Source organism: Corylus avellana, chromosome ca4 (assembly GCF_901000735.1).
Source record: "Corylus avellana chromosome ca4, CavTom2PMs-1.0".
In the NCBI taxonomy this organism is placed as follows: Eukaryota; Viridiplantae; Streptophyta; class Magnoliopsida; order Fagales; family Betulaceae; genus Corylus; species Corylus avellana.
The window spans coordinates 36,533,381-36,550,038 of record NC_081544.1 but is presented as its reverse complement, the minus strand read 5'-3'; the positions used below and the strand labels follow the sequence as shown (position 1 = coordinate 36,550,038).

Genomic DNA, 16,658 nt, shown 5'->3' with positions numbered 1-16,658 from the left:
GCTATGATTCTTTGGAAAAAAAAAAAAAAAAAGAGTTGCCTTTCTTCAAACATATGGATAGGCTAATGGGTATTAGCAAATGTGAAATACCTTGATAAACATTTTTCTGTTATTAGGACCTTCCGGTATACCCATCATAATTGGAATGTCATTGAAAGTTTGGAATGCAGAAGCACGGTTAGAGCAGTTTTAACAGCTAGTAATTAATTATAGTAGGGTTGTTTCACCCTTCAAAGCTACCTAAACTTCAATTTCCAATTTTAGACAACATTTTTCAGACCAACCAGCCCTCCTACATCATCTATATGACTCATGACTATAACACACCACCGCATGACTTCTGCTTGGAACGGGAACATGAATGTTGAAACATCTTAGCAACCTTTGGCTTTCCGCAACAACATGAACATGTTGGTTTAAGCTAATAGAAAATTATCAATTTAATTATTTAATTAAAAATCTCTCAAGCCAATATAACAATCTGTCATCTAACCTTAAATTGACCATCCACCTTGTCCATTTCCCTATAATAATAATAATAATAATAATAATGTTATAAAAAAAATTTATAGCATGTAAAAAATAATTAAAAATCTATTATAATAGCATGTAGTAGGCACTAGGTAGATGGTCAATTCAAAAATATGAAGACAAGTTGCTAGTATTGGCCTATCCTTGTCAATATGTCAAAGTTGCTTGACCTCATTAATTAACTCGACCTTTATGATAGCTCAAGGGACGGCCCTATTAAGAGTACTCATCTAACTCTTCGAGAGAGAAAATGGTCTTAAAATATTTCGCATGTCAAGCCTCACTCATATATTTTGAAATAAATGGTGATTTAACAAATATTTATAGCTAAAATGTAAGATTTTGATACACAGGGCCAAATATACACCACCCACCCCATTTTCCAGAAAGGATATGTGTAATGTAAGCATCTCTACAAAAATTAAAGTTGGAAAAAAAGATAGGGAAAATTACATTTGCGGCATAGGTGAACACCAACCACTTCCATTACCAAGGTTTGAGGTCACCTACAGGTCCTGCAGTCCAATTCAAAATCTTTGGACCATGCTTCTTCATGTAAATGGTCTTGTCATGTGGCAACTTGCGAGCCAGCCCATTGAGTATCTGATGAAAAGCATCTCCTGCTTGTGCTGGTTGTGGGAACAGCATTGCTCGTTTCATTGAAGGATTTGCAAGCAGCCTCTGTTTCCTTAGAATCACTTCTGGCGGTATAGATGTAAGAATTGTATCCAGGTTAGGGACATCTTCCTCTGCTACAAACACTCCAATTTCCTCCCATGGGATGGCATCAGCAAAGGGTAAAACAATATCATCTGCTATAATTACGGGAATACAACCAAATACCACTGCTTCAACAAGCCTAGGACTCCACGGGGCCCAACCCAGAGGGCACAAACAGAATATAGCTCGTTGCATGTCTTCATAATATGTGGTTGGGTGATCAGTGGAGATGTCAAATAACGGATTGTCCTTAAAATTCTCCCAAACTGCTGCCCTGGCACCTCTGCAGTTGAACTAAAGCATCAGAAACGACACAATTGACACAAAAAACCGATGCAAGTTAAAGAAATGTAGACATTATTCTAGAAACCTCAAATATCTAGAGTTCCACATGGGGGTCTAAACACACTAAAAGACTTTTAAAAGCAAATTAGGCTCTCGATAGGTAACCTACTTAGTATTAGTCAACTACATTGGTCACTATCCAATTCTTTAAATGTTGCATAGTCCACACAGATCAGGTAGTACTTAGTTATTGATTTTGATGCAATGTGACTGCAACCAACGCTTAACATTTTGGGAGTAATGTCTAGGCAGCTTAGGATGGTTATGGTTGAAAGGAAAGTGCACCTAACCAAAGCCTCCTTAAGACTCAATTGCAACAAACTACTTGCAAAAGTTCACTATGAACATACCTTGCATAATAACCACCTTCTGGGTCATTATTAACATCATAGAACAAGCCACGGAAGTAGACAAAGATGGACCGTGGAGTCTCTTGGGGAATCAGGTGGGCCTGCATTTTCTGAGGGGGAGCATATGGAGGAATAGTGATTGAACCCTCATTTAGGCAGACATGGTTCCGTTGTCCAAAAGTCTGAACCAAGGTAGCACGCTGGAGTAATGGAAGAATGCCCCGTTCAATAGCTTTCTCTTCCTATAGAGTACACACAGGAGTAAACATCATATTAGTCATGACCAGTATGTTAGATCCTGCAACTAAGACGTGGCCATGATTTCACATAAGAAGTGAACCCGCAAGGTGGGTGGATGAAGAGAATTCTTCAGTGCCTTGTATATAGGAACGGGTTTCTTAAGAAAAGTTTCTTTATCTAATTGTTATAACAGTTATCTTGCACACCCGGACTATAAGATGACATCTTAGGTTGCCTAGTCCTTCATCACACCATTGCAATTCATAATTCAAAGAAAACATTTCAATGTTTTACTTAGAAAGTCAGGGGATATCCAGACACCTTCCTTTTGGTGAAGAGAAATGCTAGAGGTACTAGCTCTTTTACTAACAAAGGTTTACTAAATTGATGTCTAGTCCATTCATTGGAAAAAAATAAAATAATTAATTAAGAGAAATGTTACAAGTACTAATGAATGAGCTACACATCAGTTTAGTAAGCCTCTGTTAGTAAAAGAGTTAGAACTCTAAGCATTTCTCTTTGGTGAAATGATAGCCTAGACTGACAGTCGACACAACAGAACCTATAAGATGAATATTCTCTCCAATCAAAAAAATTTGTTGCATAGTTTCAAACTTGACCAACTAAACAAGAGGTATCTATCTTCCATGTTTATCATACACCTGCAGAGGACTGGCAGCATACAGAGCGTTCTTACATCCAGCCACAACTTTAGTTCCCTCCCCCCGCCAAAAAAAAAAAAGTTTTCAGACTCTCACGTGTAGTTCCATTGAAAAAACTCTGCAGATATTCTAAAATGGAAATTTTCTATCTAATTCTTCTAAATCTCCATAAGTTTTCTCATTTTTACCAAATTCAAATTAAGGGTCTTACCTGGTAATGAAAGCAGGCTCCAAAGTCATGGGGCACAACAAAGAAGTGATCAGCCCCTTCTGTCCGATTCCAATAGGGCCTGCTTGAAGAGATGAGCTGTACTGCACTTCTCATCATCCGTGGAGACTTGAAGGGCAATGGCAAGCCAGTGGGTGTGAGGTCACAAGTGGTGTATATTGGGGTGTAAAACCAATCCGCTTCTTCAGGGTTGAGGGTTCGAACAGGACTGGATAAGAGGAACCTATGCATATAGATCTCAGCGGCAAACATATGGTTCAGACATCTTGGGTCCTTCTGAAGAAGCTTCTTATTGTATTTGCTTGGAAGCTCATATATATAAACTTTCAATCTCCCCACTGGGTTATCTTCCAAGACATCACCAGCACTTCCTGCATCATTAAAACGAAAAATTCATGTGAATTCCAAAAGTTAATCTGCTCAAGTAAACCTAGACTTACTCAAATTTTCCACTTTTCAAGGAATAAGCTTAGTTTTTGCAGAAAAAAGAACTAGAAAGATACAGATTTACAACTCGTGAAATCACATATTAACAAAATTTCTGCAATCAAAACTGGCAGAAAAGAAGCTATATGTGCTCACAACATACATATTCAGACGTAATCAGGTTCTTGGTTTTATCAAGCATCACAAACATAGAGGGATTACAAATGAAAATGTTCCAGTAAAAATTGGCATGCCCTTATAAAATCAACAGAAACAGCAAACAATTGATTTTGAGAATGTGCGTAAATGTAAACAGTATCTACCATCTGGAATTCAAATCAAATTTCTGTCTATTTTCTCATAATTATTTTCAGTTCGGTCCATACATTTTAGGACTGATTCACAAGTTGAATCAGTGGATCAGCTACATATGATCTAAGACTTTGGACAACAATCTGAAAACACAATCATTGGTTAATGAATCAGAGGACAGAAGGAACAATTTGGTGTCACAAACTTTATCATAGCAAACTACTTTAAAGGAAAATCAAACCAAGATCACCCCAGGTAAGCAATCTCAACAAACGTAAGTGATCATGTGTGTGATAAAATGGATATCTTCCCAGTACACAGTTGGTAAAGAGAAAAATTAAATACTGTATGACATACTTTAGCTAACATGCACTTGCTGTAATGAACACAGTCCAAATCACCTTAACACCCAACAGCTCGGTGCAGCTCAATGACTCCGATCTGTATTATCTTCTATGCCATGTGAAGCTGATAGAAAGCAAAGATCTTGTATACGACATTCTTTTGAAATTACTCTTAACACTTTCGATCAGTGGATACAACAAGAAGGAAATACACTTGCAAATGTTTAAGAATTGAAGCCACCAAAAACCATTTTCAAGAAATATTCCTTTCTAATTAAATTTTCTCCAAGACTAACCCAAAGAAAAAAATTGCCCCAAGAACCAAAGATAGCCCCTAATTTCAAGTTTCCATCATCATATCTAACCTTTGATGTAACGACTGAAAATGAAACCAACACATAATACAATCGTACAGTATGATCGATCAAATACAAGCTACAATATCAGCAACCAAAAGATATTCCATAAGCTCATACACCTTACTAATCATTAAACAGGACCCCAGAAAAAATGAATCACTAACTAGTATGGAACGAACCATAACCAATGTAATTATACATACACTCCATTTAGAACGGAGGTGCCTATTACAAATACCAAAGAGGAGTAATAAAAATAAATAAATAAACGTAATACTCAAACCCCGTGAAGCAGAAGGCAACAACCTCAAATGGAATACAAACAACTTATGCATAATTGAGCAGAAGAGAACAGCTTAGAACTCCACTTAAATTTATCAAGAAAACTGCTACAAGCAAAAAAACAATCACCTGAAATTCGCTCTGTTCGCGCCTTCTGGTCCGCACTAATCCTCAAAACAAAACCATAAACGACAAGAACAGAAAAAACCCACACCCAAGTCCTCATTATGCTACCTGCAAACGCAGCCTCTGAGACCGAAAATAGACAAAAATGGAAATGGGCCTTCGGGTTTGGCTCCCAAGAGAAGGAAAAGGCTGTATATATGAAGGTTATATGGTTGGAACGTCTTATGGGTGGTAGTTGAGGAGGTTTCTTAGAGTTTGGACTTTACGAGGCTGATTTTTTTAAAAAAATAAAAATAAAAAATAGAGGCTTTCAGGTAGGAATTGATAGAGAATACAGAGAGGAATTGCTTGAAGAAACAGAGAAGCTACATTTTCTGTAAGTGAAATTGCAGCAAACACGTACAAATCTATGTGGGTTAGTACTGAAAGCTGTGTTTTCTTTGCCGGTTTGATGACCAGTCCATCTCATAAGCTGATGAATAAACTAAGCTGTTCAGTAAAAGAAATAAAATAATTCAAGTTTTTCAGGTTATTTTTTTAGTGAAACTTTTATAAATGCATTATTGGTTGTTGGCAAAGATTATTCGCTAACAATTATTCCAATAATTGTTATTGGAATAATTAACAATTATTCGCTAATTAACAATTTCTAATAAGCCAAAGATTTTAGCTCCTGTACTTGAACGGGATGATATTACCTCTAACGTGGAATCTATAATCATTCCTCAAATATGATTTTCTTGGTCTAATTATGACATGAAAAATATTAAAATGGCAGCTCAACTCCAATACCACATCAATCAAAATGGCAATTCAATTTTGATGATACCCAATTTTGAACGTCCAGATAGGGTTGTGGTTCACTTGAAAAATAAGCAAAAAAAAACCATCAAAATGACACGGACACAGTCGACAGAAAAGTTTCTGACAGTGTAATTAGTAGTTTTTATCTTTTTTAAAAAAAAAATGGTGGAGAGAATTATTTTATTTTAAGTTTTCTTATGATTTTTTTTTTTTGGGGGGGTGTGGGTGTTATTGTAACCCTTGGCCTTTAATTGGATTGGGTCTTAGGCCTTGGACATTATGCTTATTTTCTATATAATTTCATCTTAATCCCAAGCTAATTAGTTGTCTTTATTTTTCATCTTTCCTTGCCCCCCCCCCTTTTTCTCTCTAAACTTTTCATAAACAACGTTTGGATGCTGAGAAATTAAGGAAATTTTTCACAAGTAAAAATCTATTATTTTTTCAGGAATTATATTTGGTTATCATTCATATGCACTGAAAATAACCTAAAATTAGAACAATGTTTGCCGGCCTAATAACATTCGCACTAACGTACCTTTGGAGTGTTTCAAACATCATTCAAAGTATTCAAAGCTAGTATTATCAACCATAACAAAACCACAATTTCCAACATATAACACAAAACATCAAGATGAGTTTTCAATTTCCCCAAAGTCATGAAAAATCTCAATTCATGAATAAATAATCACAACATGACATCTTTGCATCTCTTTACAAACAATATAACTTGTCTCACAATTTGTTGACATGTACTCACAATCATAATTGAACACATAATATCAAGATATTAAAAATTCAATGAATTTGGCTGTAAAAAATAACTAGTAAATTTAGAGCTCCCCTATAATTATTTATAAAGCTTAGTAAACAATATGAAACTTAGCACCTACAAGTGTTTTTCTATAAACTATTCAAGCTACTCATCTTCCCAATATAAAACCGAAATGTTACACAATAAGTACTAGAAGATCAACTATATGTCAACTTGTTTATCGAATTGTTGTACTTAATCTTACTTTTCTTGTTTCTACTGCCAAAAAAATTGAAAATGAGTTTTTGATTGATTATTTGATATTGTACATCAAAAGAGAACTTGGTGCAAAATTTAGTAGATATTCAATCACAAAAAATCTCCGAGATCTAAAAGAAGATCAAATTCTATTTGATAGGCGAGTGAACTGAAAATTGAAATAAATTAATAAATAATATTTTGTGTGTGTTTTTTTATTTTTCTTATATTTTATTAATAGCGAATGAATAGTAATTTTATTTTTTTATATATTAATTTAATTTGTAATTTTAATATATTTATAATTCATACTTTGTCGCTATCGTAATATATTACGAATTAATATTTTGAATAATTTCTGTTTCGTTTCCGGCCTTGATGATGATCAATCCTTATTAAAGTGGAAGTGCTTTAGTTTACCTGTAAGAAATATAAAATCCTTGGCGTGTCTGGGCTGTGGACTCTCTGAGACTCTATCCCTCTCGCTTTCGTGGGCTCATCCTTTCTTAATAGGGAAGGGCCGAAGATAAGAACTGGTCGAATCTTAAGCCACCCAACCATATCATTTGGATGAGAGTCTGCCTCCACGTGGAACCCAATCTCATTCACATCAAAGAGGTTTTTTTTTTTTTTTTTTTTTTTTTTAAATTCAAACGGGGAGGGTAACAAAGAGAAGGTTTCCAATCCGTAATATGCATGTACTTTTATTTTTATTATTATTATTATTATTATTTTAAGATGCTATAATCTAATAAAAACTCTATATTTTGTCTATAAAAGTCTATGTGGCAAAATGTCACATCATCTTTTTATTTGTTTTGTCTTTTTTTCCCACAAAAAAAAAAAAAAATGATGTGGCATCTTGTCATATGGACTTTTATGGGCAAGATGCGAAATTTTTATTAGATTCTAGCATTTCTCTTTTTTTAAAATAGGGTATTATCTATATATTTTACCATTAATACTTTATTTTATTGTAGCACTCACAATGAAGGAGTCAAATAATACTTTCATCCTCGTTGGATTAGCAAAAAAAAAGAAGTAAAATGAATACTTGATTGGATTAGACAAAAAAACAAAAACAAAAATGCTAAATAGAGAGTACTTTTTAAGGGAGTCATCTTATTTTTTATTGTTTCTCTCACCTATTTTCTTTTTTTTTCCAAAACTTTTCTTATTTTTCAAGGGATCATTATGAGAATATTATTTCACAATTTTTAATAAAAAGATATGATTGACATTTTACTATGAGAATATGGTTTTCATACTTAACGTTGGCAAATACGACATTTGAAAAATATAACCATTGAAAAATATAATTTTTATAAAATACAACCGTTTCAAAAATATTATAGTTACAAAAATGATTATTTGAAAAATAATAATCGTTAAAAAATTATTGTACTAAACGAATTACCATTGAAAAAATAAAGAGTGAAATACGAATTTTAAAAAAGAAATAAAGATAAAATCAATAAAGAGTAAAAAAAAAATAATATTTAAATAATATAAATAAAAATATAACTAATTGGATGTAGGTTAAAAATTTATTAGCTAAACTAGATAAAGTAAGTTCTGAAGAGTTATTTTACATAGAAAATTGGCTACTCCATTGTGATTGAGGTATATCTATTATCTAATTACCGATGTGACAATATGTATTTCATCAAATCTATAAAACTTAATCTGAACTATAAAATAAATCATTTTCATTTTACTTTATTATAATACATCATCTATTTTGCACTATTGTTGTGCAATTTTTGGTCCACAGTACGGCTAGCCAGCAACTTTTCTTTATTATTGGGCTGAGATGGAAATTTTTTCATATCTATATTATTCTTGCAAAATAAAAGCACGGTCAGGGGTCTCCGGCAAAAGATTCCCAACGTCTGCTTGTTATTCAGGTCGGCCATGGGAATCAGGGTAACTGTTGAAGAGAAAATATGTCCACCTAGTTATGTTTATTTACCATTTTGCCATTGTCCATTCATATGATGACATGTGTCCACCATAAAAGGAGAAAGGTCTCCCTTTCTCTTGAACAGAGTTTCTCTCGGTCTTCCTCTCCAGGAAACTCTAAACTCCTCTCTCCCCCTTTATATCTCTCTCCCTTTCGCATATCTCACTATACACAAATTATTGAGTATTTGGGACATATATATTTTTACCTGTATATAATACGCTAATGTGAGCGTCAGAGGGTCTTCGGCGCCCCAACTAGAGACCCCTAACCGCATTTTTATTTTGCAGATACATTATAAATATACAAGAATCTCATTCTCAGCCCAACAATGAAGAAAAAATGCTAATTAGCCGTTATGTGGATCAAAAATTGCATCAAAAACTTTAATTATAGAAAATCCCTTTTTATTTTCTAATCCTACGATTATCGTGAAATCTTTATGGAGTGTTCATAGTCGATAAGATCACCTTCCCACTTTTCGGCTCCAAAATATCTATCGTACTATCTTAATCGTTCCTTCCTTTTTCTCGTTTGTTTTTTTAGTATACGTAATTGTAATTTCCAAGACTACACTATTCACGTGAAAGATTAGACACTATAGGACTCCATTGCTTCCTTATCCTATGACTCACACAAACTATGCCAAATGAGATATATACCTTTGTATTCGAAAAAGAATAACAGCGGAAAAGTTAACCATGGAAGGAATGAACAACACTTTTTGATTTGATCCATTGGAAGGTTTGAGAAAGAAAAAAGAAAAGATGGATTAGCACATGTCAAGCCGATATCTTTGACAACGTGAATGGCCACCAGGCACCAACGTGAATGGCCCTTCATTTTATTAAATGAATTTGGGCAAGAATTCCATGGATCCCGGAGACTTATCATTTTTTCTTTGAAATAAACAAATAAATGACCAAACAGATTAGCACTTTTGCAAATAGATAAAAAAGAGAGCGAGCAGTGCCCGTAAATATCCGATCGGTTTAATTGGATATTATTGATTAGGAAGAAATATAATATTAAGAAATGAAATGAACGGTGAAGATCGGATTAGGAAAGCTTTTGAAATCGAAAGGCAATATGTGATTTAGGTGACTTTACGCAATCTCAATGGCTTCTTGACCAAACTCGAATGAGATTTGTGCGTAGAGGGGCCAAAAGGCCACTTCCTAACAACCGCCCTAGTCCATAGAAATGGTAGAGTCAATACTGGACTTAATTGACGCCCCTGCCCCTCGCCCTGTCCCTCTCTAACGGTAGCTCTTATAATTCAGCTCAACTGCATGCATTTAAGTCCTGTGTGTCTCTTGCTTTAACTTTCGTTGTGTGTCTCTCTCTGTCTCTCTCTCTCTAAGGCATAAATCAGCGAGACAGAGACAGAGGGAGCCGTTTCTGTTGGTTCTGAGATTTTTTGGAATAGGTAATCTTAGAGAATGGAGAAGGAGTGGAAAGACGGTGTGGGAGCAAATGAGGCAGAAAATAGTTTCTCATTGGAAAGCAATGAGATCGAGCAAAGCAAAGTGGGTATCATGAGAGCTCTCGTCGAAGCAGAAGACCCCTCTGCCAAGGTTCCTTCCTCTCTCTCTCTCTTTTTTTTTTTTTTTTTTTTTTTTTCCCTTCTCGTTTTCTTCACTGTCGGCATGTTTGTTGGTTCAATTATTATTATGGGGTATCGTTCTTGTTTTGAAGCTAAATGATTTATGTGTTTATTGGGGTTGTCAGTTGTGCCAATTATGATGAAAAATGAAGAAATCAAGAATATTATGCTATAACAGCGATATCACTGAAGAGGTTCTCGTGTTTTAATCGGTGAATTTTATGCTAATAAGGCACCAAATTCGATTCATCCTTTGACCCTTGTCTCAAAATCAGAAAGGCTTCTTTCTTTTGAAATGAGGTTAGGCAGGGCTACACCTGAAGTTGAAACTAAGATCAATTGCTTTTGAATCCAAAGTGCTTGATTTTCTTTTTCTTTTTCTGGCCAGAAACTTGTGCCATATTATCAATTACTTTCGAATCCAAAGTGTTTGATGTTGTTTTTCCTTTTCTGGCCAGAAACTTATTTCATATTAAGAATTAACAATTTAATGTTAATTAGATGGACTGCATTAACTGCAAAACATAAAACTGTCACTGGAAATTTTAACCATAGTTTATGTATTTATGAATGTCAGCTCAAGGAAAACAAATAGGCAGATGCGATAATTTAGTTAGATTTGATATTCTCTGGTGTTCGCAAGTAGAATTAGTTTGTATTTAGTAGCTCATTAGGCATGTTACAGTTTGTGTTATGTATGTATTTGTAGGGAAATAATATTGCAGGATTATATGTGTTGTGTTTGTCTTTGTTTTGCAGGAAGAGGATGATTTGATGATCCGCAGATTTCTGCGGGCTCGTGATCAGGATATTGAGAGGGCTTCTAACCTATTCTTGAAGTACCTGAGCTGGAGGCGGACATTTGTACCTAATGGCTCCATATCGACGTCGGAGATTACAAATGAACTAGCCCATAACAAGTTGTTTATGCAAGGCATGGACAAGAAGGGACGCCCAATAGTGGTTTGCTTTGGTGGCAGGCATAAGCAGAACAATCTAGAGGAGTTCAAGCGTATGTCGAGGCTTTGAAACCATATTTCATAGTTTTCTATCATCCAGCAACTGGGATTTGACACAAACCATTGCAAAAACTGTGTTTAGCTCATCTTCTTGCAACCTCCCTGGTGCAAATAGGACCTGATGCTTAGTTAAACTGACATGGCTTTACATTTTGCAGGTTTTGTAGTCTACAGTCTAGACAAAATATGTTCCAGGTGACTTGTTCTTCCATCTCTATTCAGAAATGAAATGTCCGTTTCTGAAGTTGTATTGGTGGAAGATATCCCTGGAGAGGGGGCATCATTATCTTTCAAGTATCATTATATAGCTGTGAAGTTGATCTATGTTATATGAGGCTATATCATTTCTCCTAGAAAGCAGCCTCCCTAAAATTTGAACTTTAGAAAATAAAAATAAACTAGCAGCTTCTCTAAATTTGGAAGATGGTATAAATGATAATTTACAAAGAATACTTGTGGTTTGAGCAAGATGTTGATGTGAATTCTATACCCCATTTTCCAGCTATTTTGTTTTCTAAACCAAACAGATCCTAGAGTTATTTTTTATATGTCTTACATATGATGAATACAGAGATTCATTCTATATTTTAGACATTATTTTTTAATGGAATGTGACTTAGCATGCACACGTCTCCTTGATATTTCAGAATGCCAAGTGGACAGGAAAAGTTTGTGTGCATTGGAGATCTTAAAGGATGGGGATACTCTAGCAGTGACATTCGAGGATACCTAGCAGCTCTCTCGATCTTGCAGGTTTAACCCTTTCATATCTAAGGTGACATTGTGTTGTTCTAACTCAACTAGATGAAGAATAGAAAAAAGAAAAAAAGAAAAACTCAACTAGAGGAAGAAATGCAATTTGAGTCCATGACTTCATTATTCTATGGATGGGACTTCGCTTCCAGCTTTGCATGATAAACCAAGTATTTAGGCAATATTATTATTATTATTTTTTATTTTTTATTTTTTTACAAAAAACTGTAGTACTCTAGTGTTACAGTAAAAAAGTAGAATTACACCAGAAAAGCTTTTTACCGGTAATTTGATTTTTTTTTTTTTTTTTTTAATGACAGGATTGCTACCCAGAGAGGCTAGGCAAGTTAATTATGGTCCATGTGCCTTACATATTCATGACTGCATGGAAGATGGTTTACCCATTCATCGACAGCAACACTAAAAAGAAGGTAAAGCATGTGATGTCTTTTATTTCTAGGTTCGAACACAGGCTGAATTACATTGTTTCACAAAGGGTCACTGAAAGCTTTGATTGCAATCACGTTCGAATGCGATGAACATTAAGCTAGATTTGAGACACTCGATCACAACAATGTTCAAACCCTCTTCGAACACCTCATGTGATAAATTGTGAAACCCCGGTTGTCGTTCAAACAAGTTTACTCTTGTTTGAGCTTAATAACCTTAGACTATGTTATTTCTTAACCGACTTGCACATTAAACCTTAGTTTTCTCAAGGCCTATATAAGCCTAAAGCCTCCTAAGTCACGACTTTCATAGATTTTGAGAGTCAATTTTCCATTGATATTGGAGAGGTTTACCAATTATCATTGTTCTTGAACTTAAACAGTTTCAACTTCTCATTCAAACCACAAAAAGTCCACAACCACCCGAGTTTTTGGTTGAAGTGGATGAGGTTTGTATGTGTATGTTATCCATGTAGAAAAAGGCCAAAGGTCCTAGAGTCACTATTGTAGAAGGTGAATGAGTCATTTGTCAGGATTACGAATTGAGTGTTCGGACTTACAAAAATTTTGTAAGTAAAATCAATCTTTAACACAAGTCTTCTATAATAAGTAACTTCGGAGTTAGTTGACACTCGAAGTGATTTTACTTTTGAAGGGGTCTTTAAAAAGTTTTTACTTCATTGGCAAAATTTTTGTTTGAATTTTCTTTTACGCGTGGTATGGATAAATTTGCTAATTGGGACTATTTGTTAGCACTTGGGGTCTAAAACGGATGTTTCACATATAATCTTCACATGAGTTGGTGTTATCAAAACAAAAAATTATGATTATATGAGGAAAGAAAAATATCATTTTGAATGGTTAAAGTTGAATGAAGAGTTCAAAGTATCAAGAGTTTCAGCATCGCAAGGAATCGATATGCATCGGGTAAAGTTTTGGAGTGTATTTCTTCAACTAATCTAACTATGTTTATGTCTACAATGTCTTTGCAGATCATTTTCGTTGAGAACAAAAAACTGAGATCCACTTTGTTGAGTGACATTGATGAGAGCCAGCTGCCAGATGCCTATGGAGGCCAACTACCATTGGTCCCCATCCAGGACACCTAATTCATATTTCTTTCTGGGAATCTGGAGTTTCCCTTTCTACTCTACTTGTAGTCTTAGTTGGATTATTGAAGCAAATCTACATTTTTTGCAAAATTTCTATTCGCTCTTCACACTAATAATAGTTGAGATTACACATGTATACTATTCGCTTACTCTCTGCGACTGTAATAAAAAAGAAGGCTCTCGATCTCTCTATCGAATCGAAATTGCCTCTGATTAAATCCCTCATTGAACCAAGGTGAAATCAGAATCTGAAATGATGCCTCAAAATTGTCATCTCATGAACACGAGTTCTTGAAATAAAAAGCTGTCGCCCGATTTAGGATTTGATCAAACGTGGGTCATGACAGGTCCTCCCATCTTGGCATGACGATCTCATTCAAATGAAATTACACTAAGGTAGTTAATGGTCATGCCGTGTACTCTCTAACATGGAGTTTCATTGAGCACGTCTTCATTATCTTTCAAACATCTTCTATGCACGTCGGTCAAGAACCACCATCATTTTGGGTTGCACCGTCCACAAATGCACGGGATTATACTAGTACAACTACAACAAATCATCTAACACCAGAAATCTGCACACGTTTCGGTTATTCAATATACGAAAACAACCTAAAAATTTTCGTCAGAAGTCCTCCTGTATTATTCAGAACGCCGGGACCTTGTCCCGAACTGGCAGCAGCTACAGTGTCAAACATGTAAAGCATAACTGAACAGGGAAAAAATAAAAAATAAACATTTGTTTTCCATCAAGTCATCAGACTTCTCCGGAGTAAAGGAAACTATCTTTATGAGATCTTGCAGTGACGATACTGCTCCAAAAAAGTGCTCCAAAAAAGAAATCCCTAATCAACTCTCACCCTGACCCAACCAGTAGCTTGTTCTCACTCAAGAAGGTGTAAGTGGGTACCTCCAAATTGTATGGTGCAGGCCCCTTGCGAATCCTGCCAGAAATATCATAATGTGATCCATGGCATGGGCAAAACCAACCACCATAATCACCAGCATTTGGCAGGGGAATGCAACCCAAATGAGTGCAGACCCCAACAACAACAAGCCATTCTGGATCCTTAACCCTCTCAGAGTCTGGTTGTGGGTCACGAAGAGATGAAAGATCTACACCATTAGCCAACTCAATGTCCTCTTCAGTTCGTCGCCTAATGAAAACTGGCTTCCCACGCCACTTCACGGTAACAGTAGTCCCAGGCTCAATGTTTGAGATATCAACCTCAAGGGAAGCAAGGGCAAGGACATCTTTGCTGGCAGACATGCTCAGCACAAACTTGAGGATTAGCAGCCGGATCAAGGAAGCATACACGAACCTGCCACCTGTCAATACAAAATAGGCAAATGCACGCTTGCTGGGGTCACCAGGTGGATAGCGTTCATGGTTGTGCTCATCATATACAATTTTTGAAGTAGGGTTCTTGACAGCTTCCACAGTGGCTGGGAGTTCTGAGATCATCCCCACATCATGTCCTGGGGTGATGGCTTCCGTAGAAAACTCTGGAGCAATAAACCAAATTTAGGAAAAACTACCAGACGCTATTGAATCTCATAGAAATGTTTTTGAGTGCCAAAACGGTAATAAACCATCACGATAATTTCACTATCCTAAAGAGCACCCATTAAAAAATAAACTTCACCAGGAGAAAAAGAAAGGGGGATGAAGGAAATTTCAAATGTGCACATGATTAATTATTAGCATAAGAAATTGGTCCTTGCCAAAATATTACCATAAGAAACATAAACGTCTCTAGGATTATCACGAGAGATTGTTTTTAAATTAACTGCTGAATAACAATACAGATCTCCTTAGGCTTCAAACATGATACATATACTAACACAACATGTAGAGTATATTTGTGCACATCTGTAGTTTAATCAAAGCAACTTAGTTCAAAATTTACCATATGCCTCAGATAAACGGGTGAAAACTGATCTCAAATCCAGAACTATACAGAAACACATATCTGAAACTGACATTGACTCGCATACATAACAGCAATAGCCAAACCATCCCAAGCATAATCGTTATCAAAGTTCCTTTATAGGATGCAATTCTCACATTTCTAATAGAAATAGTAGAACCCCAAACTCAAGATTTGACTATAAACTGATTATCAGATTCTTAAACCGATTAGGACTAGTGGACCAACCTCTGTCGAATAAGAAATGTGAATGCACAAGGCAAAAAGTTAAAACATACTCTCGAACAGCATTCAATCATCAAAAAGCTCCATCGCACGTTAGCATCGGACACTTCAATACATGGAATGAACGAATTATAAGAACAAAGGCAAATAGCACATAAACAATTGAAGCTCATTATTCCTAACAATTCTGGTTTTTCGAAATGAATAGGTTAGCTCAACTACGCCACTTCAAGATCATCTTGCTTCAACATTTACCAAATAAATCGAAATGTAGAAAATCTGAAAAATCTTAAATTTGTCAACATCGCCATTCTTATCGTTTTCTACGTCTCCTCAGCAAGCAAAAAGAGGTCAAAAAAAAAAAGAAAAAAAAAGCCTAAATTCACAGCAGAAAACAAAGAGCCTGATCAAATAATATATATGCATAAATATAGATATGATGGAAAGAAAGAAAACCCTAAATCTGAGGGGCTGACCTCGGATGATATGCGGAAAGCGGGAATAGAAGGAGAAATGAGGGGTGGAGATGATGGATCTGGAAGAGCCATCGGAGGATGAGTCCGAGTCGGCGTCGTTTATAAAGGGATGGTACCCGTGAGAGACGAAGGCTGGGGTTGTCTGCGACGACCTCCATGCCAGAGATGATAGCCTCCTCCCCGCCACTCTGAGCATCTTCTTCTCCTTTTTACTGCGCTTTGGGGTTTCACCGACCAGAGAGCAAGAGAGAGAGAGAGAGAGATGGATTCTGTCCGTAAAATTTAGGTGCAAATTTTTTCTAGGGGAAGACCCTAAAGAAGGGGCCAGAAATGAATGCTGCTGCCGAGAACCCGACGTCGTTTAAAAGTTGTGCCGCCAAGG

The 16,658-nt window shown here is 35.7% G+C and overlaps 3 protein-coding genes across 3 annotated transcripts; 1 reads left to right on the top strand and 2 right to left on the bottom strand.

Moving 5' to 3' along the window:
* Positions 1 to 793: 793 nt before the first annotated feature.
* LOC132178836 (probable beta-1,4-xylosyltransferase IRX10) lies at positions 794 to 5,388 on the bottom strand. The gene is made up of 4 exons (XM_059591401.1): positions 4,930 to 5,388; positions 3,060 to 3,448; positions 1,947 to 2,188; positions 794 to 1,534 (listed from the first exon to the last, which is right to left on the bottom strand). The coding sequence occupies exons 1-4, from the start codon at positions 5,024 to 5,026 to the stop codon at positions 1,018 to 1,020; spliced, it is 1,245 nt and encodes a 414-aa protein (XP_059447384.1). The 5' UTR covers positions 5,027 to 5,388; the 3' UTR covers positions 794 to 1,017.
* Positions 5,389 to 9,861: 4,473 nt separating this feature from the next.
* On the top strand, positions 9,862 to 14,382 carry LOC132177305 (uncharacterized). The gene is made up of 7 exons (XM_059589568.1): positions 9,862 to 9,970; positions 10,070 to 10,282; positions 11,071 to 11,323; positions 11,489 to 11,525; positions 11,978 to 12,083; positions 12,404 to 12,514; positions 13,525 to 14,382. The coding sequence occupies exons 2-7, from the start codon at positions 10,148 to 10,150 to the stop codon at positions 13,639 to 13,641; spliced, it is 759 nt and encodes a 252-aa protein (XP_059445551.1). The 5' UTR covers positions 9,862 to 9,970; positions 10,070 to 10,147; the 3' UTR covers positions 13,642 to 14,382.
* On the bottom strand, positions 14,264 to 16,609 carry LOC132177304 (cytochrome b-c1 complex subunit Rieske-4, mitochondrial-like). Its single transcript, XM_059589567.1, has 2 exons — positions 16,277 to 16,609; positions 14,264 to 15,150 (listed from the first exon to the last, which is right to left on the bottom strand). Exons 1-2 carry the CDS (start codon positions 16,470 to 16,472, stop codon positions 14,501 to 14,503), a joined length of 846 nt encoding a protein of 281 aa, XP_059445550.1. The 5' UTR covers positions 16,473 to 16,609; the 3' UTR covers positions 14,264 to 14,500.
* Positions 16,610 to 16,658: the final 49 nt, after the last annotated feature.

Bases quoted from the DNA above. Each gene is read 5' to 3' on its own strand.
- LOC132177304 (XM_059589567.1), bottom strand. From the start codon at position 16,472: ATGCTCAGAGTGGCGGGGAGGAGGCTATCATCTCTGGCATGGAGGTCG. The intron at 15,151-16,276 runs GTCAGCCCCTCA...TTATTGCTCCAG, and splicing joins CTTTCCGCATATCATCCGAG to AGTTTTCTACGGAAGCCATC.
- LOC132177305 (XM_059589568.1), top strand. From the start codon at position 10,148: ATGGAGAAGGAGTGGAAAGACGGTGTGGGAGCAAATGAGGCAGAAAAT. The intron at 11,324-11,488 runs GTATGTCGAGGC...TACATTTTGCAG, and splicing joins CAATCTAGAGGAGTTCAAGC to GTTTTGTAGTCTACAGTCTA. The intron at 11,526-11,977 runs GTGACTTGTTCT...TTGATATTTCAG, and splicing joins CTAGACAAAATATGTTCCAG to AATGCCAAGTGGACAGGAAA.
- LOC132178836 (XM_059591401.1), bottom strand. From the start codon at position 5,026: ATGAGGACTTGGGTGTGGGTTTTTTCTGTTCTTGTCGTTTATGGTTTT. The intron at 2,189-3,059 runs GTAAGACCCTTA...TGTACTCTATAG, and splicing joins GAGCCTGCTTTCATTACCAG to GAAGAGAAAGCTATTGAACG. The intron at 1,535-1,946 runs GTATGTTCATAG...GTTCAACTGCAG, and splicing joins GAAGGTGGTTATTATGCAAG to AGGTGCCAGGGCAGCAGTTT.